At 42.1% G+C, this 26424-nt stretch overlaps 1 protein-coding gene and 1 long non-coding RNA gene across 2 annotated transcripts in view; one reads left to right on the top strand and one right to left on the bottom strand.

Moving 5' to 3' along the window:
- The window catches only part of LOC141568817 (uncharacterized), a 323632-nt gene that overhangs the window by 80356 nt on the left and 216852 nt on the right, over nucleotides 1-26424 (top strand). The window lies entirely within an intron of this gene.
- On the bottom strand, nucleotides 127-14045 carry KRT23 (keratin 23). The gene is made up of 8 exons (XM_019747741.3): nucleotides 13580-14045; nucleotides 8946-9028; nucleotides 7658-7814; nucleotides 6435-6596; nucleotides 6226-6348; nucleotides 2968-3188; nucleotides 2079-2110; nucleotides 127-255 (listed from the first exon to the last, which is right to left on the bottom strand). Exons 1-8 carry the CDS (start codon nucleotides 13973-13975, stop codon nucleotides 161-163), a joined length of 1269 nt encoding a protein of 422 aa, XP_019603300.3. The 5' UTR covers nucleotides 13976-14045; the 3' UTR covers nucleotides 127-160.

Consider the following 26424-nt stretch of genomic DNA (forward strand, 5'->3'; position numbering starts at 1 on the left):
CCTGCAGGAAAAGCCGTCCCAACAGTTACAGAGGAAAAAAAAAAGTTCCCAAGTTTGATAACTCCAAGGATACCTCTTTGGACTCACCCATTTGTGTCTGGGCAAGGACTTTCCATTGCGAAAAAGTAATTTTTACAACAGGCAGAAACTTTTATTGGCATCACGCACACTTTTGGATCTCATTCACTTGAGAATAAATTATTCTTCCATTGATGCTCTCCTGTGTGATGGCCTTGATCTTTGGAGCTGCAGACGCTGAAAGAAAGAGCAATAAAGAGGTCACTGCCATGGTCCCTCCACCATCTGAACTGTATGTGCTATTTTCAGTTCCCTGCTCTGAGCACCAGAAGGCTCTTTTTTGCCTTCCACAGTGATCACTAGGCAATATGGCTCTCTCTGCTAGAATGAAAGGGGATCTCACCAAGGAAAGTTTTGCTCGCCTACCCTCCAGGAAATGAGGGTGTCTGAACAGTGTCATCTTCTAGAGGTCGTCCCAGGCATGCCTGAAGCAGCATCTAGTCTCTGACCACAAGCACTCGAGGAGTCCTTTCTGCTTATGTGGGCTTTGTGGCACTTGCATCACAGATTCTTTGAGCTTGCAGGGCACTGAATGCCATTCTGGGCACCTCATTTTAAGATCTAGAAAGCATGCCATGTGAGGGATGGACGAGAAGCCAGTGATGTTTATTACGGTCACACTTTTCAAAGATATGATTTATTTGAATAGTGTTTTGTTGACATCAATCAACTGATTCTAAACGAGAGGGAAGAATTGAAACCATTAACAGAGATGCAGGGAGAACTTTGTTAAAATTAAACCTCTCCAACAGTAGGTTGGGCCACCCCATCAAGTAATGGGTTCCCCACCCCTGGACATGGGTGAGGAGAGGGGGAAGGACCGTCTGTCGGGACCTGGCAGAGGGGTAGCTGTTAGACAGCTGTTCTGTGATGGTTACTGGAACTCTGATTCTCTGAACCCCTAATGCCTTAGGACATTTTTACCACAAACAAATCAGAAAGTGCCCCTTGTCCCAGACTGGTTTCTTGGAACTTTTGTGAGATAGTAATTTGAGAAAATAGAGTTCCCAGATCAAAGATATTTGGGGACACTGGGTTTAACAAAGTTGAACTTCTGTTGTTTCTTTCTATTTCTTGTTCCTTTTCTTCCCCATCCAGCACTTGTTGCATCTTTAATGGACTGAAACACAACATGGCTCTTCGCCAAGAGGAGACGGGTACAGTCTTCCCAGCTGTATCTGGCCATAGAACACATTGTTCATATTAGGTTGGTGCAAAAGATTAATTGCGGTTTTTGCAATTTTTTAACCTTTTAAACCCCAATTACTTTTGCACCAACCTAATAATAGACAATTTAAATCTCATGGGACAGCAGTGCTCAACAGAATATAGTTTGGGAACTTATGTGAAACCATTTCCTTGTAATTTCCAAGAAAAACCAGTTTCCTTGTTTAGTAAACAGATTCTGTTTACTGTAACAGAGATATAATAATAATATTAGTGATTATTATTATTTTTTTTTATGGGGCAGAAAGCTGTGTTGTAACAGAGCCAATTTCTTGAACTTGCCTTTCTTTTTTTTTTAAATTTTATTTTATTAAATTTATTGGGGTGACAGTTGTTAGTAAAATTACATAGATTTCAGGTGTACAATTCTGTATTACATCATCTATAAATCCCATTGTGTGTTCATCACCCAGAGTCAGTTCTCCTTCCATCACCATATATTCGATCCCCCTTACCCTCATCTCCCACCCCCCACCCCCCACCCCGCTTACCCTCTGGCAACCACTAAACTATTGTCTGTGTCTATGAGTTTTAGTGATTATTTTTATCTATTGCTTGCAAAGCGCTTTCATATATATTGTTGAGGACAACATTGAGGGCTCACTTTGTTCTGTATTATCCAATTTGTTTTTCAAAATTCCTGGCCATTTGGGAGTAAAAGAAAAATTAAACACTGGCCATTTGGGAGTACACTAAGGTTATGAGTACTGCAGAATGGATAAATATGCTGATTTAAAAAAAATAGATTGAAACAATGAAAGACAGTTTTTTACCTTTCACGCTCAGCTTAGATTCTTCCATTGTCCTATAAAAGTGATAAAAAGTTAAAGCTCATTTTAGTTTTGGCAACAATAAAAAAAAAACTTCCCAAGATGACCTTACTTCCTTTGCCTGCTTGTAAATTCATAGCTCTTTAATGAGGATAATTGTCTGAGCTTTGTAGTCTCAAGGTCAGGAGTTCAGGAGAGAACCCTCCTGGGTCCAGAAGGCAGTGAATAGGCCTCTTACTAACCCTGGGGTCAGGCGAAGTCTCGGAACCACCCCCATCCTTTCAGCAGCCTGCAGGTTTTGCCCCCCAGCAGGGTCCTTTCTAGTGTGTGGATCTGAAGTCAGTAACTGCCCCCCCTACCCCCACCCCAGACTATTTACAGTTTTGTCCTATAACTATTTATGGGTTAAAAAAAAACCACTTCTAACCCTTTCTCTTAGGTCATAAAATGTAGGGTCCCTTTTCGTAGCCGGTTATTGCTATTTCCCGAGGTGATCAGAACTAACAGACTGAAAATCTAGATACTTCAATCTCTTATGAATCTGCTGTTAGGCTGAAATATTCCCTCAGCCATCCTTTCTTTGGAGCCAAAATGGAGTGCATTGCCCCTGGGAAATACTAGCGCTAAACCTTCTTAGTGTTTCTTTCTAGAGAGTTTAATATATTAATTTTAGCTGTTGACCTCAAATCTCTGTGTCCTGGAAGTAATACCTGATTAATTCACACTTGCTGCTTCATGAACTACAACCTGATCTAAGTATCTTTGGGAGAAATTCAACAGAAACTTTTTGCTCTCGAGTGATGCTTGCTAACAGAACCTTACGGTCCATGAACGCAAACGTGGGAGTGTCATGCCCTTTTCATCTTCCCTCCCCTCACCGCCTCTGCCTTACCCCTGGCTCTCTCCCTCCAGGAGCTGGCGGTAGGTGGCGATTTCCTTCTCTAGGTGGACTTTGATGCCCAGAAGGACCTTGTATTCGTTGTTCTGACGCTCCAGGTCATGGCGGAGCTGTCTCAGTTCCTCCTCGTAGTGGGAGATGGTCTGTTGCATGTCCTGGAGCCGGCAGGAGTTCCGGGACTGCGTCTCTGATAGCATGTTTTCTAAAGCAGATTTCTGAAAGAGGAAACGCTATGTCTAACATGAATTGACTGATGGCTTGATTGATTCAATAATGTGTGTTTGTGGAGTAGTTAGAATATGCTGACCACTCTGCTAGGTGTCCTGGTGGCTGCTGGGGATGCGAGGATGAGAGGTGGGCAGACTTACAGGTTTGGGGTTCGGGTGGTCAGGAGTTGAGCAGGGGCTGGACTCTTGAAGTGCATTTTTCTGGGCATAAAACCTTCGTGTCAGGGTTCTCTTGGCAAGTCTGCTGCACTCCTGTCGTCTTTATTGTTTACGCTACTTATTCTGGATTGGGCACATGGCGCCCGCCCTAGCCTGCTTCTTACCTCCTTATGCTGACCTCTGTCTCTGGCCAGGTTGAAGACTCCTAGAGAGAAACAGCAGCTGGGACTGCCGTCTCTCTGTGTCTTCAGAGAAGGGTCTTAAGTAGGGATGCCAAATAAAATAGAGGCGCCTATTAAATTCAAATTTCAAATGTGCAATGAGTAATTTTTTAGTACAAGTATGTCCCAAGTATTGCTCCAGTATTGCATGGGACATACGTATACCAAGAACGCTCTGTTGTTTATCTGAAATTCAAGTTTAACTGAGTGTCTGTTTTAATTTGGTAAATCTGGCAACCCTTCTCACAAGCAATACTTTTTGATTATGACAATGGTAACAAATTGTCATTACTGAGGAAATTCTAAAAGCTGCAAAATGAAGTTGTTGGCCTAGGATACAGAGAACTGAGTTCAAATCCCTGTTGTGTTTGGATTTACCACCCACCTGCTTTTGGGGAGCACATAACTTGAACCTCAAAGAGGAACTCATAACTGTGCTGGATCCCCTCGCTTTGTCATGACTGCGGGTGCTCATTTAATGCTGCTCGGTCGTTAAACCACGTGTCCCGGGTCTAACCACTCCGGTTCTCCCCAGGGCTGTTTCGTTCCTTTCCTCTGTCCTCAAACCTCCCTTCTCCCCATCCTTTCTCTCAGCCTTGCTTCATATGCCACTGAGGAAATGAAAGCAATTAGGAGACCCCACCATCACTTCCATCCGCATCCGTGGCTCTGTGTCCGGGTGCTCATTTCCCTCCTGTTATTATACATGAGTGTCTGTGCTCCTGTCATCTCCACATTGCCCGGCTCTTGTGTCATCACTGTTCTCTTTACTAGGTTATTCCCACCAGATTTCAAATACAGACGGTGCCCGAAAAATGTACACACATTTTAAGAAAGGAAACATCTGTATTAATATTGTAATACTCAATATATACCGATAACAAAAGAATACAAGTCACGTTTGACTTCTGCAATTACAAGAGATGCTCAAAGTGGTTACCATCAGCATAATTTTAATACAGTTTTTTCCTTTCTTAGAATGTGTATACATTTTTCTGGCACCCTCTGTAGAATAATTTCTCCCACCTTAAAATTTTTCTCTCTTAAACCCGCATCTACCTTCAGCTATCATCCAACTTCTCTGCTCTCCTTCATTTGCAGTAAAACTCCTCAAAGAGTGGTCTATACCTGCTGTTTCAAATTCCTCTTGACCTCCCTCCAAGGGTCAAGGCTACACAATCTGGCTCCATTGTTACCCCATGGCCTCCTCTCCTCTCCCCTCCCTTTCCCCCTCCCTTTCCTCTTCTCCTTTCCTCCCCTCCCCCCTCCCTTTCCTACTCTGCTCTTCTCTCCCCTCCCCTCCCCTCCCCTCCCTTCCCCTCCTCTCCCCTTTCCTCCCTTCTTCTCTCCCTTTTGTTCACTCACTGAAGTCACATTGGCTTCCCTTTGTTCCTCTAACCCAGTGGACACACCTGTGCCTCAGAGCTTTTGCATTTGCTGTTCCCTCCACCTGGGGCCCCCTCCCCATAGCCACAGAATGCACCTCCTTACCACATTTTGGTTTTTGCTCAGCTATCACCTTAACAGTAAAGCCTTTCCTGACCATCTTTTAAAATGGCAGCATTTCACCCTGGTGTGGCTTACCTCTCTCCCATGCTTCATTTTTTTTTTTTTTGATCACTTTTCTCCATCTAAAGTATATTTTGATGATTTGTGCATTCATTGTCTATCATCCTCGGTAGAATATAAAGTCATTTATTATTGAGTCCTTCATGCTTAGAATAGTGTCAGATAGTAGAATGCATGAAAACGGGTACGAATGCCTTGCTGACCTTGCAGGATTGTTGTGAAGTACTGTATATTAAAATGTTTCGAAAGCTGTAAAACACTGCAATTATTTCTGCATGCATTATCACCTTGACAGTGCAGATTTTAAATATCTGCTCACCATCACCGATTCCTAAAACCTAACAGTAATTTACCATGTGTGCCTGCAACAAAATGAACTAATAATTTCTCCCCAAAACCAAGGGTAGAGGAGCATTCAGGAATGATATTGGTGAATTAGAAGATTCAGATAGACTTTGCTTAATGAATTTTGAGTGCTTATGACACTCACGCATATCACTTCACTAAAAGCCTTGGAGATTATAGAAATGACTGAGACATAAGAACTTAGTTTGTTGGGTGATAAGACATTCGTGAGTACTTTGGAGTCAGACAGGCCTGGATTTGCCACCAATTCATGTGGGCGCCAGAATTTTTCTCTATGAGGTTTTGGGGAACAGCCTGGTTGTAAGTGGGGAGAGCCCTGATAGAGATTATGGGAGTTTAGAGCTGCCCGGCCCCCCACATACCATGTGGCTCCATCACCGACCACTTAGCTGTGGGACTGTGGCCAATTTACTTAATTGTTTGGAACTTTGGTTTCCTCATCTCTAAAGTGGGGACACTAAGATCTACCCGGAAAGGTTCCTGTGAGGGTTAATGACGTTGAACGTAATGGACTCCCTAGCACACTGTCGGTACAATGTGGACATGCAACACATGATAGCTCGTATTATCATTCTCGTGATGAACAATTTGGATGGAAAGTGAGAAGTGAGAGATGTCCCAGGGGAGCTGGGGTATTGGGCCCAAGAAAGAACAGGAAGGCTTTGTGGAGGAGGTGACACCTGACTCAGGTTCTCCTCGCTCAGACTCACCCTGTTGTACTGTGTCTGAAGGTCAATCTCCAGGGCCTGGAAAGTGCGCTTCAACTCATGGATGTTAGTTTGGCTGCTCTGAACAACTGTTGGACTGGCCCCCTCCTGGGCCGTGGCCATTGACTGTGAGAGCAAGCAAAGAGCAGAGGCGTTGGCATTAGACCACGTGGAAATGGAACCTTCGGGAAGTTTGGGCACCTTTCTTTTACCTTCTCTTTATACCAAGCATCCAAGTCTTGGTGCTTCTTCTTTATCATAAACTCGTATTCCTGCCTCATATCCTCCAGGGCCTTAATCAGATCTTCCCCCGGGGTTGTGTCCACCTTCACGTTGACCTTGAAGTCCGTTGGCACATGATGTCCCTCCATTTCCTGTTTAATCACAAAGAAAGAAAATGAATTGGCTGAGACAATCAGAAAGGAGTGTGTTGATTGGCAACAGTGAATGGATCTTTTAAAAATCCAGCTTATGTGGTTGCTGCTCGTTCACTGGTTTGGTTTGGCTTCTCGGTTATTACTTGTTGACGACAAAACATTATGTGATTTTTTTCCCTCTTATACTTTTACAAAATAAAGAATAGCACCAGGCAGGTAATAAAATGGCGTTTATGATTACGGACTTAATCCCTGGTGAAAATGTTTCAGCAAGAATTATGTTTGCGTAGCGTGTAGAGTACTCGTCAGTAAATTGTCATGGGGGAAGCAATGACATAAGTAAGCAGTTGAGCATTTCAGGTTTCAGACCAAAGCTTTAATAACCCAAAGCCAAAAGGTGTAGAAGCTTTTAAAATCTCTTCCGTGCGTTATAATGGGCTCTGTAGGACTGACGCCCATAGGATATCACGAAAACCAAGAGACCAAAGGAGAGGGTTAATTAACAGTCATTGTCTAACCAGCGGTTCAGAAACCGAGGCTCTTCGATGTTCATAAGCAATTTTTTTGCCTAAAATAAGGATCATTTTTCTATCATTTTCTCAAGTCTCAGGGACTTTAGATAGATGGTAAAGTTTTGAAAGTTGGATAAATGTTTCCGGAAATTAGGATTCTTCATTTTTGCCCCTACATAGTCAAATTTACTTTGGTCAGTGGCAGATTCTCTTTACTCTATTGTCCCTCAATTTGCTGCACCTTGGGTCAAAGAAGGAAGTTCATTCTCACACATTTATTCTTCCAGTATCATGTTAACAAACAACTCTAGGTAAGCACTGTGTATTAAAATTGTTGACCAGTCCATTGTTAATTGTGATTGTGTTTTGGCTGTTGTATTTGACATTTGAGTAGATAACCTTGAAATTGGAAAGATTCGATGTTTATATGGTTCCTGATGATGATTTAGGTTGAAGGACAATAGCACTGGCATAGAGGTGGTTTCTTCTGTAGCTATTGAAATGTCTAAATTAAGAGCTGTGCTGGTGACTCCTGGGGAGTCCTACCTTCTCATGGCGCTTTTTCATGAGGATGAGCTCTTTCCTCATCCCCTCGACATCCTGTTCCAGGTCTGTTGTGATAATGGTCAGATCATCCAAGGTCTTTCGGAGACGCTCAACTTCAATTTCCAAGTCTCTCTTGAAAGAGTGCTCATTTTCATACCTTTGGTTAGAAGGAGGGAAAAGTACACCTGTTGTTGGAAGGCGTGATCTTTGTAAGGACTCACCTTGGTTTAGAGGTGGATCTCTTCTTAGGTTTAATGGGAGCAAATTAATCCATGCTGTATGTTCTTTGTATGTCTGTTTCATGCATGTCTTTCTGGGATGATGACTCAATGTTATTTTTTTTTTACAGTTAGAGAGAATAAAATCCTAAACAACCACATGCCCATCACCTAGATTTGGCAAGCATTACCATTTTGCCGTATTTACCTCATCTGTATTCCATTTTGTATTTTAAAGTAAATTACACACATTGTGACATTTCATGCCTAACTACTTCAGAATGCATCTTTTAAGAAAAAGATATTTAGGGCCGGCCCGGTGGCTCAGGCAGTTGGAGCTCCATGCTCCTAACTCCGAAGGCTGCCGGTTCAATTCCCACATGGGCCAGTGGGCTCTCAACCACAAGGTTGCTGGTTCAACTCCTCGAGTCCCGCAAGGGATGGTGGGCTCTGCCCCCTGCAACTAAGATTAAACACGGCACCTTGAGCTGAGCTCCCGATGGCTCAGTTGGTTGGAGTGCGTCCTCTCAACAACAAGGTTGCTGGTTCAACTCCCGCAAGGGATGGTGGGCTGTGCCCCCTGCAACTAGCAACGGCAACTGGACCTGGAGCTGAGCTGCGCCCTCCACAACTAAGACTGAAAGGACAACAACTTGAAACTGAACTGCACCCTCCACAACTAAGATTGAAAGGACAACAACTTGACTTGGAAAAAAAGTCCTGGAAGTACACACTGTTCCCCAAACGAAGTCCTGCTCCCCTTCCCCAATAAAAAAAATAAAAATAAAAAAAAGAAACAAATATATATTAAAAAAAATAAGCCTAGTAACATTATCATACCCCCAAAATGAACAATAATTTTTTAACATGTAATTCTTGGTTCATATTCAAAGTTCATTACACCAAAGAGAGTGTTTTATATCCGGTTTAAGTATATTTTTGTAAGACTTTATATGTGGGTAATGGTGAGATAAATTTTCCTTCTGCAAAACAAAAACAAAAGCAACCCAAATAAAACAAAACCACCCCCTCCCCCACCCACACACACACACTGTGAAGAAGGAACTTACTTGAGGTTGAAGTCATCCACCGCCATCCTGGCATTGTCAATGAGAAGAATGACCTGGGCATTGCTCAGCTTACCATTCATTACCTGTAAAACATGTGAAGAGTCATTTCAGTGGGACACACTGCACAGGAAAGCTTCGTTTCTGCCCTCTAGTCACCTGGGTGTATGACTTGTATAACTTCTTCTGGCAGCGGAACAATGAATAATCAAATCAATCAACATTTACTGAGCACCTACTAGGTGCAAAGCAGAAGACTGTATTTGTCGTAAGGATATGGCCTGCACTGTCTTTTTTTACATGGAGTTTTGACAGGCCAGGGCTGATGCAAATGCTGAAAGCATGATACAGGAAAGGGAAAGAGGGTAATTGTTCAAAATGCCTTCAACCCTCGAGTACTATGAATGTAGCTTAGTGTTTTGCTTAAGCGCATCCACATCTTGAGATGTTAAAAGTGGTTTAGGTTCTGATCCTTTTCTTATCATGCATATTAGTTTGGTGCCCCTAAAATGCAATAATTATTTTAGATTCTTCCTGCGATAGCGTTCGTGTTTCTGATCAGTATCACTGATACAAAGTATTACTGACGTTAGTTTATCAAACTCATTTTCAATGTATTTTACAGTACATTTAAACTAATTTGAAATGTATTTTGTAATAGTCATCACATACCATACATATTTTTGTCCAAAGAGACTGTAGTCATATACATAACTTATAGGGATGTGTATTTGTTTGTTAATTATTCCATGAGGAGAATGCCCCAATTACAGCTATTAAAATATTAACTGAATTAATTCTTTACCATCGAATGAAGCAGCTTAATAAACTTTAACTATGTTAAAACCTCTAGTTAAAGACTTTCACTAGATGTCTTTTAAAAGAAAAATATTATTGAAAATGTCTAGCTGAGCAATTGTGTTTACATGTGATTTGTAAATACTTCCTGGTGGTTGTAATCAGAGAAATAGTGCACATTTGATGTATGTCACTGTCTTCAGAAAAATTGGGTGGAAGATGTCTTAGTGTCAAAGGTATAATAATAGTTTTGTGCCAAATACTGTGCTGAACTAGGAACTGGAAGATTTTCCTTTAACTTCCTGTTGTGACCTTGGGTGTGAACTTGGGTCAGTCTCTCTACCACCTGGGCTTCAATTTCTTTATCCGTTAAATAAGGAGTTTGTACTAAAAACAGGTGGCCCGAGAGGTCCTAGCTCCGAACTTCTGCAACTTAGTTGGAACCAGAGACTCCTGTGACATTCCCTTGTATTTATACGGATAATTCCTTTATTTAGAAAGCATTTTCATAGGACAAAGCTATACCTCAATACAAAGGCACCTTTAAAAAACCTGTTCCTATTTATAGCTCCGTTGATTACATGGAATTCGGTATCATGAACGCACAATGGCACAACTCAGAAGAGCTAACAATACTGGGTCTTGGGCTCAAAGAGCAGGCCTGGGATCTTGCCCAACATTCACTAGTTGAGTGAGATTGCTGAGTGTCAGTTTCTCCATCCATAAAATGGCAATAATAGTACTCATAATAATTATAGCCTCTTCTCAAAGAGTTATGAGAATTAGAAGAGATTAAATAAAATAATGGTGTAACATAGTATATTCTGGGCATACTTTAGACACTCTGAAAAATTAGTTGAAACTAAATTAGTTCAGAAAAAAGTTCTTTGAAATCTTGCACTTTTGTCGCTAGAGCCAATGTCTACATTGGACAAATCCCAGGATTTATATGTTGAGATGCAACCGCTTTGTTTGTGGTGGAGATAGTTGAGCTGGCTGACCCTTCCTTTGGTGGATTCCGAATGGTACTATGGATACTTCCCTTGTTCTAAAATAGGATTCTGTAGGTATTTTCCTGTCTTCCCTCTATGGTGCTTCTTAGGGACTTTGTTACCAAATGCTTTTCCCTCCAGGCTCTTTATCCTTTGCATTTCTAAGCTCATGGGAAATAAAAGTAGCTCCATCCAGAAAGGCCTGGGGACCCCTAGGGTTAGCCTTAGTTGTGCACTGAGGTGTGGAATGACACCCAAAGAAACCATGAACTATATACTCCACAGAATGAAAACATCAAAAATGTCACCCATGGGCTAATTGGGCTTTCCTGAGTTGAACTGATAACTTACCCATTGCAAAGCCCATGTCAAAACTCTGATTTCCCAGCCAGCATTCTCATAGTACGTGTGTGTTAAGTTCTGAAATGCACTTGACATAGAGCACATTTAGACACCCAAACTATTTCCCCCTGTTTGGGTTACCTGATAGAATATTATGATACAGCCACTATTTCTGAGACATCCAGTAACGAATGGATGAAGATGGATTGAGAAATAAGGTATGAGGCATAGGTTTTACATTGTGTGTTATGATTAATCATTTGGATTCTCCCCAGGGCCCTGAGTTAATTCTTTTTAAAAAATCTAGTTGGTGTATTAGTGCAGCGTCATTGCTCCAGGCTGTGTAATCTCCTACCAGAGAGAGGAAAAGAGATTTTTTTTTTAATGTAAACCAAAATGCCAAATATAGTTCTATTATCAGCTATACTAATATCCGTCTATGTCCACCTCTGTGTTTCAAAAAGACTGGATGAACTTTCGAACTCAGTTTCTTATAGACTTTTTGAGGAGCATTTAATATCCCTAAAGAAGAGTGGGAGAGTGCTTGTATTTATTCAGAATATTTCCTCAAGGCCCGGGAACGGCTCAGCCGCAAGTAGTTGTGGGTTGTCTTTTGGCCTCTGTTTTCTCACCTGCAAATGGGGGAGACTGGGATAGATAGACATCCTCAACTTCCAAGAGTTGTTTACTATAGAGAAACTGTAACAACTGAGGTAAGAAATCCAGAAAAGGGCCGCATTCGAAGCTGAGGAAGCTCCCTATTTAATGTCTGAACCCAGAATCTGTGGCCACCTGGAGCATGGGCAAGTTTACAGGTTGTTTATAGGCCCTCATCGTTGGCCCCACTCACTTTTCTCAACTCTGCTCTGGAGATTTTAGGCAACCACTTGGTCTCAGTCTGCTCATCTATGTATATATTAGGGGTAAAAATACTTGCTTCACAGAATGAGTAATGTGTATGAAAGGTTTGTTGTTTAATTAACAATGCAAATGTAATACATTAGCTTTATCAATAAACACTATCATGGCCGTACGAGGTAGGCTAGTCAGCACCACACCACATGGAAATCGAGGCCATCGGAAACAGACCTGGCTTAGAATTCCACCTCTGCCTCTTGTGGTACCTTTGGATGTCTATTTCACTTTCATGAGCTTCAGTTTTTTCCCAGGGTTGTCGTGAGAATTAAATCAGATGATATAGAACATTCCCATCATTGCAGAAAGCTTTGGGATAACACTGATAAGTGTATTAAATACCTAGCATGATGCCTGGCATACAACAAGTGCTCAATAAATGTTTCCCTCCTTTCTTTGTCGCCTTCTCTCTGCTGTCAGATAATACATTATTTGACCAGGTCTAACTCCCATATTTCTTTTGGGAGTTATGGTCTCAGTTGTCCATTTGCAAAAATCTTCTATTCTCTCTATTCTAAAAGCAAAGCAACTTTATTAATGAAAAAATATGGTGAGGATTGTTGAGTCACCTTGTTTTTTTTTGTAAAGACAACCATGTACTATATAGTTAAGGTAATTACACAGTCAGTTATTAGGTTGATTATTCAATAATTAGGGTTTATTATGAAGACAGATTTATATTATCTTGATTGGTCCTTCCTACATTTAAGTGAGGATGACTAGGTGGTGAGAAGTAGGAATATTGGAAACCTGTGATGCCCTTTCTACGAGAGGTTAAATCAAGATCTTGCAGGACATTTTCTGGGACTGCTTTACATAAAAGGGAAGTTATATAGCATTAAAAAACAACCTATGAGATTACTGGATTCCCCTGCTTCTAGCCAATGTTATGAGATGTCCCAGAAGGTATATAAGCTTAGCTTTTTAAATATTTGGTTGGAAAGTTCTTTATTTTTAAAGAAATCTCCATAACTCATCCTAACTCTAAGACTCCAAAAATTGTGTTCATTTTATTATGTTTTTCTAGCAATATGCCATTTTCAGAACTGTGAACATCTAGAACGCAGAACTTCAAGTAGCCCCCAAGAGGAAATATCCAGGGATGTCACAATGATTTATCTGCTAGTGGAGTGACAGCTTTTAGGTGTGATCTCCAACATAGTATAACTCAGCCTTTCTTTGCTGGATAATCACACTGTTGCCAGTTCTTTAAGGTGGAGCAGAACTGATGTAACGAGAAAGTAACTAAATGCTCTTGTGCCTTGTATACTGAATGTGAGGAATGCATACCAGACCTTGTCATTACTGTGACATCGTTGGGTCATAAGTGACACTGAACAGCAGCTGGTTGTCTTAGATTTTTTAGATTTTCCGCATCATTTATGTACAGAAGATTGAATAAGCAAACCAGACTTTCCCAAGTCCAAATTTAAGGTATAATGAGAAAATGTCCTCAAATACCTTTGTTCACAGTTACTTTAAGCTCTTTTGCCATTTTCCTGGAAACTGTCTTTCGTACTAAGTTCTCCTCCCAAGGGTTCCCTGGAAATGCAGCCCCCTCTTGAGTTCCAGGGTCACCCAAGATCTTACCTGCTCCTGCAGGCTTCTGATGTTTTCCTCGTATTGGGAGTAATCTCGCTTGCTGCCGAGATCTCGCTGCTGATGCCATTTTAAGATGCGACTTTCAAGCTTCGTATTGGCCTCCTCCAGGGCGCGCACCTTCTCCAGGTAGGAGGCCAGGCGGTCGTTGAGGTTCTGCATGGTCACCTTCCCATTTCCCCCTAGGAGGGAACTGCCTCTTCCAGACCCCCAAGACCCTCCAGGGGACAGGCAGCTTGGTGAGGTGACAGAAAGGGAGATGTGGACACCCTCTGCACCCCCATGGACGCTAGGAGCCCGGGGGAAGCTCCCTGGCTGGCGCCAGCTGCCTCCTGTGCCAAGGAGGGAGCCGGAGGGGGTCTGGCTGAAGCTCTGTCTGGAGTTCATGGTCCCATCTGTGTGCAGGGCAGGGCCGGCTCTGCTCTGCTCCCTGTCACCGCAGAACTAAGCCGCCCCAGACTGCCCTGGATGGTTTTATGCCCTTCGCTGTGGGAGTTTCCTTCTCTGACAACTGTACCAACAAGATCGTATCATTGTGCAACATGTGTTTCCTCTTGGTCAATCTTGAAGTGCCCCGGGCCTTCACACACGTTGTTGTTGTTTAGAGCCACGTCGATAGACCAGTTTGTTTCTCCCTTCCAGTTGTAACCCGGAGGTGTGGCCCACGACATTAGGTGGGTATTAATCTCAGGTGTCTGTCTAATCTTTCCAGGGAGTTTTTCCATTGAGCCGAAAAGGGTCAGATTAAAGTCCACAAAAATGTTATTTGGTGTAGCATAGATTTCCTTTTAAAAAGTAGACATTAAACACACAGACACACATTCCCCGCTCCCCTCAAATAAACAAATCCCAGCTCTAAAGCGATGGTGGGAGAGACTCCCAAGGGATGAGCCAGATCAGAACAGAATCTTAGGTCCCAGAATAAAAACATTCATGCTGAGGAAAGGGAGAATGTTCTGAGCATCTGATGTCTTTGTGGCTGTCACTGTTTGATGGAAAGTAATTTCAAAGGAATCATTCTTAAGAACAAACCCTCAATTATAATTAATTAATAAATGGCTGAGCCTTCCACCTCCAAGGTGCCTTTCATCCCAGCACACCTCAAAAGCAAACAACCCTGACCTGCGCTCAGGACTTCCCTTGGCCCCCGGGAGAAGTGCGGCCTTTGTTAACTGTCCAGCCGCCTGTCCCGCCTGAACCCTGGAAAGGCTGGGTTCTGTGGGTCAGTGACCTGCAGAGGGCACGGAGGAAAACAGGAAATGTGCCATGGGTCGTCCAATGTGCTTGATGAATTTTATGCTTCGGCTGCCAAGGTAAAGGTTAGGAATGAATAAAGACATAGTCTGGGGTGGGGAGCCACGTGCTGGCTACTGGTAATTAGATTTAAAGGGGACTCAGAAATAAACTGGCTGCAGTGGAAGGGACTTCCATTCTTTGTTCCAAGCCACTCATTTTACAGTGGAGAAAAACTTAGGCCTATAGTGGGAGTGTGGCAGAGGACAGTCAGAGGATTAGTGGCCAAGCCAGGATGGGATTCTTTCGGCCACGTGGCATTGTTATCACTGAGTTGAATCTTGACAGAGTGCAGTACAACACTTCTTCATAATGGTGACCATGCGACTTCCCAGTTTCCATAGCCCTTTGATATCCTTTATTTCATTCGCACAACTCTTGATGTAGCCAGAAAGGGTTATTGTTCCCATTTTACAGATAAAGAATCAGGGACTCATGGAGGTGAATGAGTCAGAGCTGATTTGCATGCGCAATGTAATTCAAAGTGTGAATTTTTAGATGTCACTGGCCTGGGTCTCTGTGTTTTCACTGCGTGGAAAGTCACTGCCTGCTGCCAGGCCTGCTTCCCTGCCTTCAAGATGTATTTCAAAGGTTATTTCCTTCAACATTCGTTTTCTAAATTTTCCTGCATGAGTTGGGTGCCCCTTCTATGAGGAAACCACCTCTTCTGGATCCCAAGATCTTCCAGCGGGGCAGACAGCTTGGTATCCTGACCCCACACCACCTTATACTGCGTTTGCTACACTCCTCTGGGACTGCAGGCTTCTTGAAAGTAGGGATTATGTCTTTTATCTTTCAAGCACCAAAGTCTGACTTCTTATAGGCATTTCATAAATGTGGTAACTCAATAATGAACTTTTTAGAGTCAGGATTTTAACTCAGGTCCTCTGGCACCATAAGTTCCTGCCCCCTTTAGCATGTGAGTTGTAAAATCAGAGCATAGAAAAAAGCTTCTCCCGGGGTGAACTAGCCAACCACAAAGGCAAACTCGTCCCTAATGACAAATAAAATCATTAAAGCACACTCAGCTCTGCTTGTCCGCCCTGGCGACGAAGCCTTGCAAAAGTCCCTTGGTCTTTCCTCATCTCACTGTGTGCAAGACGGAAAATTTAGTCAAGACTAAAGAAAGCCTTGGGGCTGCTCAGAGGGAGTGCCCTTTTAATGTGTTCTATGGTCCCTTCCATCTTTGGACAGGAGGAATAAAACAAAAGGGAGCCATGATAAAAAGAGCAAACGAGGGAAACAGAGACGTGTTTAGATGTGCGGTGGCAAGCAGGGTGGATGGTTCCTGATTACTTGTTTTGGCTCGAGGTTAGGGTCGGTTTGTGTTCACGTGGGCTCAGCCTCCCAGATGAGAACATCCGTCTGTAGGGTGCACAAGAGCCAGGTGCACTTGGTTTATCATCTTTCTGATAAACCAAGACTTCATCATTAAAAGGGAATGGCTGTTTTGCAGCAGAGGTTGGGTGGGGATTGAATGAATGGGATTGCATGTGGGTGTATCAGGGATCAGAAGGGAGCCCTGTCAACAGTTAGCTGTCATTAACTGGGAGCAGTGTGTTTGTGCCTTTTAAAGACAATCGTCCCATCACTGAAATGTCCCATAGGCACCCTCTCCTTTATAGTGAGAGAAGAATGGCCCAAACAACCCCCAAGTAGATTTTTACTATGCGTGACATTTCAGGACAGATGAGTAGGAGATCTTTAGGCAAGATTGCTATGTCCTTATCCTGTGATTTGGAGGGTTACATAAAAGATTAGACATTTATAGAAATAAAACAGCTTCTGCAGTGACACCATGTCCAACATTTTATAAGTGCCTCAGTTTATCAAACTGTCAAAAATAAAATTTTCTCATATTTCTATTTTTCTCTAGGAAAAAGGGGCCAATAGATGGGAGGTTCACGTTAAAAAGTATTCAGTATATCATTTCAGACCAGGAGGGGAAGGCAAGACCGCTTAAGGTTGCTTCCAAATAATATTTGTATATATTAACTAATACGCATGGAAAAATAATGACAAACACAGCACACAGGCAAGAAGAGTTTCAAGATCACAGAAGGAAGTTTTCTCAAATGGTAGATCATGAGACAACTGTGTTGGAAACTCTTCTTAATCTCATTTTGAAAAGCAGGAAAGAATTAGATAAGGGTGAGGCAGACAAAACATTGTAAGTGACCACAAATGAGTAGCATTTGGGGCCTTTAGAGAAGAGTTAGGAAATTGGAACAACAGAAGGTATCAGAATAAAGAAAGCGAAAGATTTCAATTGAATGAGATCTGTATTGACAGAAATCCAAGTCAGTCTGTGTTTATTAAGGTCCTAATCTGTATTAGCATATTTCTGAGCAATTTGGGACACAGAAAACGTGGAAGATGTTTGCTGTGCAGACTGTACATCAGGCCACTGCCTCCTTAGTTATCCCAGTATTAACTGTAAGGAAGGTTAAAGGCCCAGGCTATGGCCAATTTGTCCTTAATTCCTCAATATTTCCAGTTCATGGAGGGATGTGGTAGACCCTCCATAAATGTTTGTTAACTTTGGTCATGAGAAAAATACAAGGCAGTAGTGGATTTTGTACAAGAGACTAAATGCGATAGAAATGAGATGAAAAAGAAAGATGCTTGTGGGCAAGTGTAGTTTAAAAAGATAACCTCTCCAACCAAGGGGATTCAACTGCTTTTGTGGTTGGGAAGGAGCAAGAGGTTCCAGTTAATAGAGCCAGAAAGATCGGCTGGAAAGGAAAGACAAATCCTATAGAATTTCCCAAATTCTGGATTTTGCTGATCGAATCCCTGTGGTATTTTTAACACATGCCTCTCACCCGTGTGTTTCTTGTAAGTTAGATCTAAAGGCTTTATTAGATTCAGGTTTGACGTTTTTGGCAAGAATACTTCGCAGGGAGTGTTGTGTACACTACTTGTGTTGTTCATGCCATAACAACATGTCTCACGTCTGCCTTACTTGACCATTGAGGCTTAAGCTCTTGTAGCTTCTGCGTCCATTGCGAAAATCTCCCAACTGAAAAACCAAGACAGTGATTCAACTTACGCTGAGGTTTTTTAACTTGGAATTCAGTGGATAGACTTCAGACAGTTAGTAAAATCTCTAAAACTGTTTGCAGAAATTCTATGCATGTTTATATGTTCACTCTTCTGAGGGGGGCGGTTACAGCTTTCATTAACTTTGCAAAGGAGAATACAAATTGAAAAAGTTGGGATCCATTGTTATAAAACTTTAAAGGTTCCTTTTCTCTGTTGGCCTCTAGTTACCAATAGAATGTTTAGGATTTTCATATTTTATAGGAACGTAATATTAGACTTTGGAATGAACCATACTTAACATCTGTTTGGTACTCATCATTTTATGGACAGGGAACAAAAGGAGGGAAGTACTTTCTGCAAGGGCCGATGGCCAGGTAAGTGGCAGAGCTAGGACTGGCAGCGGGATTCCGTTATATTATTGTACGGAATATATTTGGAATGGAATATTATTGTATTCCGTTATATTATTATATTATTGTACAGCTCCTTGTTCTGTGTACTTTATTATTATTTTTAAAGCCATAGAGATGATACTTTAGGTTCACTAAAGTTTTTGCAGTTGTGGGATGTTGATTCACACACATTTACAAATGGCCAGCCATGTTTAAAATGTTTCTATGACTTTTTTCTCCTACCCCCAAACTATGCATTTTGTCTCTGATTCCATTGCTGGTTAAAGTCCCTAGCCACAGATAATTAGGGTTAAAATCCTCTAATTTCATTCACGTAATTAATTATTTTATTGAGAGTCTACTTTAGAGGTGCTCTGATTCTGTGACTAGAGAGGCAGTTCCTGCCTGTAAGTATCCTTCAGTCAATGGATATACATATATATTTTCAAATTCAATACTCTGCCAGATGACACAACCTTTTATGTGAGGGTCTGTTCTGGGGTGCTTAGGAGCAGTTTCTGATCTATACACATTTATACCTTGAATTTAGAGATGCCAGTTCTCAGGGAGACATGGCAGTTTAGCATTATCACCAACAGAGAAAGGCTCATTTTGGCAAGAATATTTCATAGGGAGTGTTGTGTACAGTACTTGAAATGAACCATATTGATGGAAATGAACCATATTGCCTGGTTGTCAGGATCTTGTCACCTGGTGGTGATGAAATCATCATTTCAGTGACATACTTGTCACTCAGTGCTGTGGTGTGAAGCTTGGGAAGGAGGGGTTGGCCTAGCCCATGATACTGGGAGTTGAATCTCATTTATCACCATCACCTTCAATAAAAGGAGCTGTATCTCCTCCCTTTTTCACTTTGTTTTCCAGCTGACACCAAACCCTTCTGAGAAGGTAGTGGGAGATGTTCTAGCCAGATAACTTTGAAAGGAGCGCCAAGACAATCTGGGTTAAGCCTTTAATGTCCTTTTGTGCTACCTTTGGCACTTGGCATACCACCAGGTCTGTTGGGATGATTTTGTTCATTTAAGGCTACAGAAGAAAAGCAGATCCCCACTAGTGGGTGGGGAGTGCTAGCGAAGGACCGAAGTGATTTCACTCTTTCTTTTTCTTTTTATCATCATCTTAATCTGCAGAACATGATAGGTAATCAAATAAATCCCTTATGCAAAGACTGTTGTCGCTGATAATCCTTGAATTAATCCACACGGTAGCTTCAGTGCTCACTGGGCGTTGCTTTTTTTTTTTTTTGCCATTTAAGGAGACATTTTGAGTAATTGGTGTGGGTTTGCTGAGACATCACCTCATGCAATCTGCTGAAATCCTGGCAGGTTTCACCTTTAGCCCATTGAGCTGCATGGGGTGGCAACGCCAGTGTGTGGAGGGCTGTGGGAAGGTGCTGGCACCCCGGGAGTCTTCCCCACTTGACAGTTGTCGGTGCCTGAAATTCAACGATCTATTTGTTTGGTTCACCAAAATATTGCTTCCTAGTAACAAAAAGAAATACAATGTATTTGTCCGTTCGTTCATTGATTCATCTATTTATTCAACAAATATTAATTGAATACCTAGTCTAAGTGACTGGAGCATAGAGAACAAGGAGGGAAGTAGGATGAGATGGAACTTGGCGATGCACTTAGATGCTGGGCTTTCTCAACTCTGCTAAGTATTTTGATCTTCAACACATGAGCCGTGGAAAACCACAGAAGTATTTGAAGAACAAGAGTGCTGTGCCGCAATTATATTTGTGTTTTTTAAAAAATAACCCTGGCTGCCTTGTGGAGAATACATGAGAGCAAGAGTAAATGTGTGGGGATTAGCTGGGAGGCCGTTGCACTTGTCCAGAGAAGAGAGGACGATGGTTTATTTTATATTTTCTGTAGAAGAATGATTTAGTAAAATGTGCAGGGATATTAGAGGAATAGCACAGCATCAGTTTTCTGCCATAAAGAAAAGACATTGTAATCAAATAAAATTTATTATTGATTCTTATGGCATCTGCAGTATGTGTGTGCTGCATTTGTCTCTGCAGGATGATAGAATAAACACAGTGTTTACTATGCTATCTTAAACTGTGCATGTTTGATACCTGTCTTAGTCAGTATGCTTTTAGACAGGAAGTAATATATTTTGCTAAAATATTCTTTTGTTCAAGACTCTAAACTTGTTTTATGGACAAGTAACTACTAATTCTTTTATAGATGAAAGAATTAAAGCAGTGAAAGGAGAAAGACTTGCCTTAGGTTGTCCAGTGAGTCAGTGGCAGAGGTGCCTGGAGCCCAGCCCCTACGGAACCCCTGACTTCATAGTTCTTTTTCTTTCATGTGTTTATGGCGACTTAATGTGCTTTATAGTATCTTTGCCAGTTTATTTCTGGGTTGCTCCTTTCTATATTTGTGGTGATGTTCTTCTCCTTACCTATTTTTCTGCTTGTCACTTGCCATGGTTTGATTTTTAGCTTGGGAAAATTAGATTTATTCCTTCCCCATTCTCTCTTTTCTTGTAGTTAGGAATCATCACTTTTTCTGTACTTTTAGTTTCAAAGAATTCACTGCCCCTTTAAAAAAAAAATTGCCCTGTTGATGCTGTACATTTCCGTGTCTTTGTCGCAATGTGGATTAGTGGAAAGGACTGATTAGTGGAAAGGCCTGGGCGGTAAAGTCTTTGCCCTGGTATTGTTAGATAGAAGTCAGAAAATATGGGAGGAGGGGGTGGGAGGGGGTCCACAGTGCCTATAAAAAAAGCACATGACTAGCTCTGATTAACTGCCCCCAACCACGTATCTGTTTTCACAACAACAGATGATGAGAGGTGGTCTGGAGCAAGATAAGAATCTGGGTCAACACACCTCCATCCGTCTTAGGCAGTCAAGCCCTTCCATGGAAGAGCACGCACCCCCTTTTCATGCCAAATCAATGTGTAACTCCCTCACCCCACCTAGCAAACTGTAAGTCAAGGGGCTGGTCTCCCCCTCGCCCTCTCTCCCTCCCCCTCCCTCTCACTCTCCCTCTCTCCCTCTCTCCCACCTGGGGTAGGCCCATTCTCTTCTCTGAGAAGTATCATTAATAAACCCTGCTTGCATACTAAGCAGCTTGCTGACCTTTGATTTTTCACTGCGTGGGCAAGAAGAAATCAAGATTCCTGTAACAGTATTAACCCACTGGGTAATCTTAACTTCTTTATCATTAAAATGGGACTAATAATCATCTTCTCTGTAATTAATAGGGCTGTTGGGGGGAGCAGATGAGTTCCTGTACATGCATGAACTGTGTAACTTGTATGTAATGTACATGCATGAGGTATGTAATCTGTGTGTCATGTACATACACAAACTATGGGATCGATACGCAACGTACAAGCAAGAGTTATATAATCAGTAACCAATGTGCACACGAGAGCTCTGTGATCTGTAAACTGCAGGGTGCAAATAGGCCAGAGGATGGTGACAATTGTAATCACCCTGGTCTCTGCGGCAGCCATGACCCCACAGGTCTGGAGACAGAGGAGACCAATGAAGGTATCATTTGATAAGGGCTAAATGAAACATTCTAGCCTCAAAGACATTCTTCTGTCTCTATATGAATTAAAAATAAACATTAGTTGTAAGAGTTGATATTTTATAAATACAGTTCATGTAAAGGTCAGCCTAAATGTATGCTTGTGAATATTCTGATGCCAGTGCTGGTTATCAGTTCAAATTCTGATTCTGCCACCTGCTGCCAGCACCTCAGGCCTCAATTTCTACAAATGTACCCTGAGATTCATAATACTCACCCCTGATTGCCAGGGGTATTGTGGGAATTAGGTAATCCAGGCTTACGCATAAAGTGCTCAATGGTGCTGTCATTAAAATACATTTGTGTGTGTGTGTGTGTGTGTGTGTGTGTGTGTACATGTGTGTGTGCATGTGTGTGTGTTAGAATACTCTATTTTGGTCAGGTAAAATAAGCCTATTTCACTCTATGTTCTGACTCTGGATCAAGTTTGTTCCAAAGTTACGCATTTTTTATAGAATGCTCTAAACTTACAGAATGTATTTCAATATCCTTGGTACCTTTTAAATTCTATATAAATTATATCCCAAATATAATTTCCAATTTCTTTGTTTGGTATATTCCTACCATACTCCTACTATGTTACCTGTTTAAAGTTACTTGTATTTTAAGATTACTATTTCCACTCTGAGGAAGTTACCAGAATATTCCGTATGTGATGTGGTATTATAATAATTGGGGTTTATGTGGGTGGAGCACAGTGAACCAGGCTTACAGTTCTCCCTGAGGAAGGCTGGAATTTGTCCTGTTTCTTTCGAGCAGGTGAAAGCACTTACCAGGTGCCTTCTGTTAGATCTCACGCTCATTCTTTCCCTCCCATCTCTCTGTCTGCCTCATTTCCCACATGTATTATGATTCTCTTTCTCTCCCTCTTTGTCCTCTCCTTTCTCTCCCAGAATCAGAGGAGAGGTCAGGGAAGAGTGGCCAGAATTGTCTGGAGGGACAGAATCATTCCCGGTAGCTGTTTTTTTAATATTGAGAACATAAAATGTCAATCAGGGAATAAATTCTTGCAAAGTGTATATTGGTTAAAAAAAGGAAAAGGCAGTTTTGCATGATGGTTAAAAGTGCAGTGTCTCGACCCACACAGTCCTGGGTTTGAATCTTGTCTCTGACACCAACTATCCATGTGACTCTGGTAAGTAATGAACAGCTCATACCTCAGGTTCCATGTTTGTAAAATGAGCAGTTGTGCAGAAAATGCACATAGAGAGCGGTGAACACGTAGTCTGTCCATTGGAACTCCACAGTGAATTGTTATTGTTGCTATAAAAAGATGACCCCATAAGGTTATGGAGTTTGTTTATATCTTCAAACTATTAGTTAAGCGATGAACCTTAATATGCACTATCTTTACAGCAGTTGTGTCCCTTGAGGCTGGACGTACAACCTGGAAACTTGATTGGTTGGTGGAGTTAAACACTCATGACTTTATTACTGTATGTATCAATCTCCAGTTTGGGTCTTGATGTTTTATGGAGATAGAACATGAGGTGTCTCTTAAATTATAGACTTTAAATCACATTTAACAAAACATTTCACAAATGATTTGTATTGAAAAGTATAAAATTACATAAAATCAAGCCTTGTCCTGAAGATCGGGGGCAGACAGTTACCATCATCAGGGAAGGTGTGAATATTCGTCTTGTATTTACAAGCCAAGCCTGTCTCCCTCCTGATCACATCGTCTGCCTGCAGCTCTGAACTCCTCTGTGGACCAGGATTCCTCTCAGGTAGAGAGCTACCTGAACGGTGGTTTCTCTGTCACTAATTGCTGTTTACCATGTAGGCTTCTTATCATCCATGTGAAGAGGCGGTGCTATAACTGGGACGGCGGACATGAGGCCGGAAATCTGGTTCCACTGACATCGATTCTGCTCTCTTTGGGTGCGCTCCAAATGGCCTCTTGGCTTATCTCAGTGGGTGGCCACAAGAGTATACATGCTTTCTTCCTTATTTTGCCTGTTTCCCCTGAATTTGCAGACATAACATGTTCTACTTTTGCTATGTAAACCGAATACATCTGATTGCACTTCTGATTATTATTCCCCAACAATCTGTAGCCTGTACGCAGAGGGACCTTGGGGCGGGGTGCTTCCCATATCCTATCCTATCACCCTTCTCCTCTTAACCTTATGATGGCTCAAAACCAGAACGTCCCCTGCAGCTTCAGCAACCCGTGATTGCTGATGAAGCCATGCATCGTCTGTTGGCAACATGGGTGTCTGGCAGCCATTGTGTCAACCCTGTGCTCACCATGAGTGTGAAGAGGATTAGAAACGAGATCTGTGCTTTCCTGATGTGTCTCTAATCAAGACCTCTTGGTTTTACTTCGAGTGGCACAGAGCCATCCCATGCCAGGCCTCAAACCGTAAACTTCATGTGAACCCAGCAACCCAACTGCCGCAATTAGAATGAGATGAGGTGGAGACGCCATCTAGTTAGGTCATCTGGCCTCCCAGGCAGAGCTGCACAAGGTGACACTCCTCTGTGCAGTCACAGTGGTCCGTGTCTGTTCTCAGGCTGGTGGGTTCAGAAGAATCATTGTTATTAGTGCACCAGAATCAAAGGGAGTCTCAGGAGCCAACTCTCAGGAACCTAACTCTTAAATACCAGACGAACGAGCCAGAATGCAGATTTCACTAACTGAACGTTGAGAGATGGTCCATTCTGCAACTGTGAAGTTTCCATATGCAAATTGGAATACCTTCTTTGTTGTAGCTGAGTATTAGAGAACCCAGATTATGATAGGACGGTTGTTTGGCACAAATGGAACCGGAGGAGAAGGAGGCTGTCCCCTGAGGAGCTGCCCCGACTCTCCATGTGCTAATGTGACTGTGTTCAGCCTTGTTCCTTCCTGGGTTGGGCTGGATATGGACACTGGCTTGTTGCTTTTAGGGCTCACCTTCTTCAGAACTCCGTGACAAAAAATTTATTTCTTTATTTATGCCTTTGATTGGGCTACAGCTATTATATTGTCCAACTTGAGTTTGATTAAGGCCTGGGCATCTGGAGTACAGAAGGCATGGATTTGTTCACATTTGAACTTGACTATGTTCTAACTGTGTGACCCTGAGCAAGGCAGTTAGCCTCTGTAAGCTTTGGCTCACTGATTAGTAAAGTGGGAAGAATAATAGTATTGTAGGGTTGTTCTGAGGATCGAGTGAGGTAAGTCATGTAAAGCACTTAGCACAGTGTCTGAGGCATAATATGCAATCGATTTTTAATTGAGTAGGAGAAGCATTACTCTTCTACTTGTTGGCCCTAGGAGGCAATGGAGCGCCTGCATATATCGGGTCACTTCGATTATGTATTGGCTGGACTGTGTTAACTCTGAGAGCTTTGCGGGAGCCTTTCTGCTGTTTTCTCTACTGAGCCCATCACTTGACTCCAGGGAATGTTGGGGCCACGAGAGACAAGGGCAACAGGTATTGCACTAGAAGAAGGGCCACCAACCCTATCTGAACTCCCCAGTCTTTTCTGTTCTCCACAGAAGTGGTCCACTTTACAGTGCTGGCTTCACACTGTCCTCACGCCTCCTCCTGGGCCATCTTCTTCCTATTGGCTGCCAGAGTATAAAGGTTGCTATATTATGGGGCGGTCCTTTCCAACTGAGTTCTATAACATTCTGGAAAATAGAAGTGTTGGACTTCTGTGTGGTTATCATTTCACTATGTGTATGTGCATCGAAACACCTTAAGTATATACAATTTTTATTTAAAAAATAAATAATAAAAAAGAAACGGTCTATCCTTAATCTAGTGCTTTCAGTTAGGTATCGCAATGGCTTTGCATGACTGTGCCATTGTCACCTCAAGTGAAATACTTAGTTAGCTTGAGTGTGATTGTTTGGCCAATGGAATGTAAGCCTCTCAGAGCAGCACAATGAAATCATACTTAACAATGTTACTGGGTGCCAGGCACTCTCTAAGAGCTTTATATGCATTAATTAATGCCATCATCTCAACCTTGTGTAGTAGATGCTATTAATAGCTCCTGTATTTTAAAGATGAAGTGGAGATAGAGAGGTTAAATGACTTGCCCAGGGTCTCTCACCAAGAGGTGGAAGAGCTGGGAACCAGACCCAGCTGACCTAGCTTCAAGCATCGGTTTTTAATCAGCATGTGATTTTGCTTCTTGACCAGAGCTGGCCAATGGTGTCTTCTGGTTTTTTTCTAATGCCTCAGTAGAGGCCCCTTGTTCTGAATTTTCATCCTAGTCTTCTTATCTCACTCAAGTTACAGGATTTTCTTATGTGCATGTAAGTGGTGGCCTGTGGCTCAAAAGCATCACCTAAGAAAACTCTCCAAATATCATTTCAGCTTAACCAGAAATGCTAATTCAATTAAATAAACCTTTTCAGTGTTGCCAAATAAGGTTCCCATTTGAACTGGATGCGTGTGTTGTTCCCATGAAGCTTGTGAATCATGCATGAACACACTGACCAGCTATTTCCAGCCAGCCAAATAGCCAAAGGATTCATTTCCTATAGAAGACACTTAATTACAATGTTGAAACAATGCATTCCGGGCTTGCT

Source organism: Rhinolophus sinicus, chromosome 12 (assembly GCF_057876585.1).
Source record: "Rhinolophus sinicus isolate RSI-liver-muscle chromosome 12, RSI-T2T, whole genome shotgun sequence".
Lineage (NCBI taxonomy): Eukaryota > Metazoa > Chordata > Mammalia > Chiroptera > Rhinolophidae > Rhinolophus > Rhinolophus sinicus.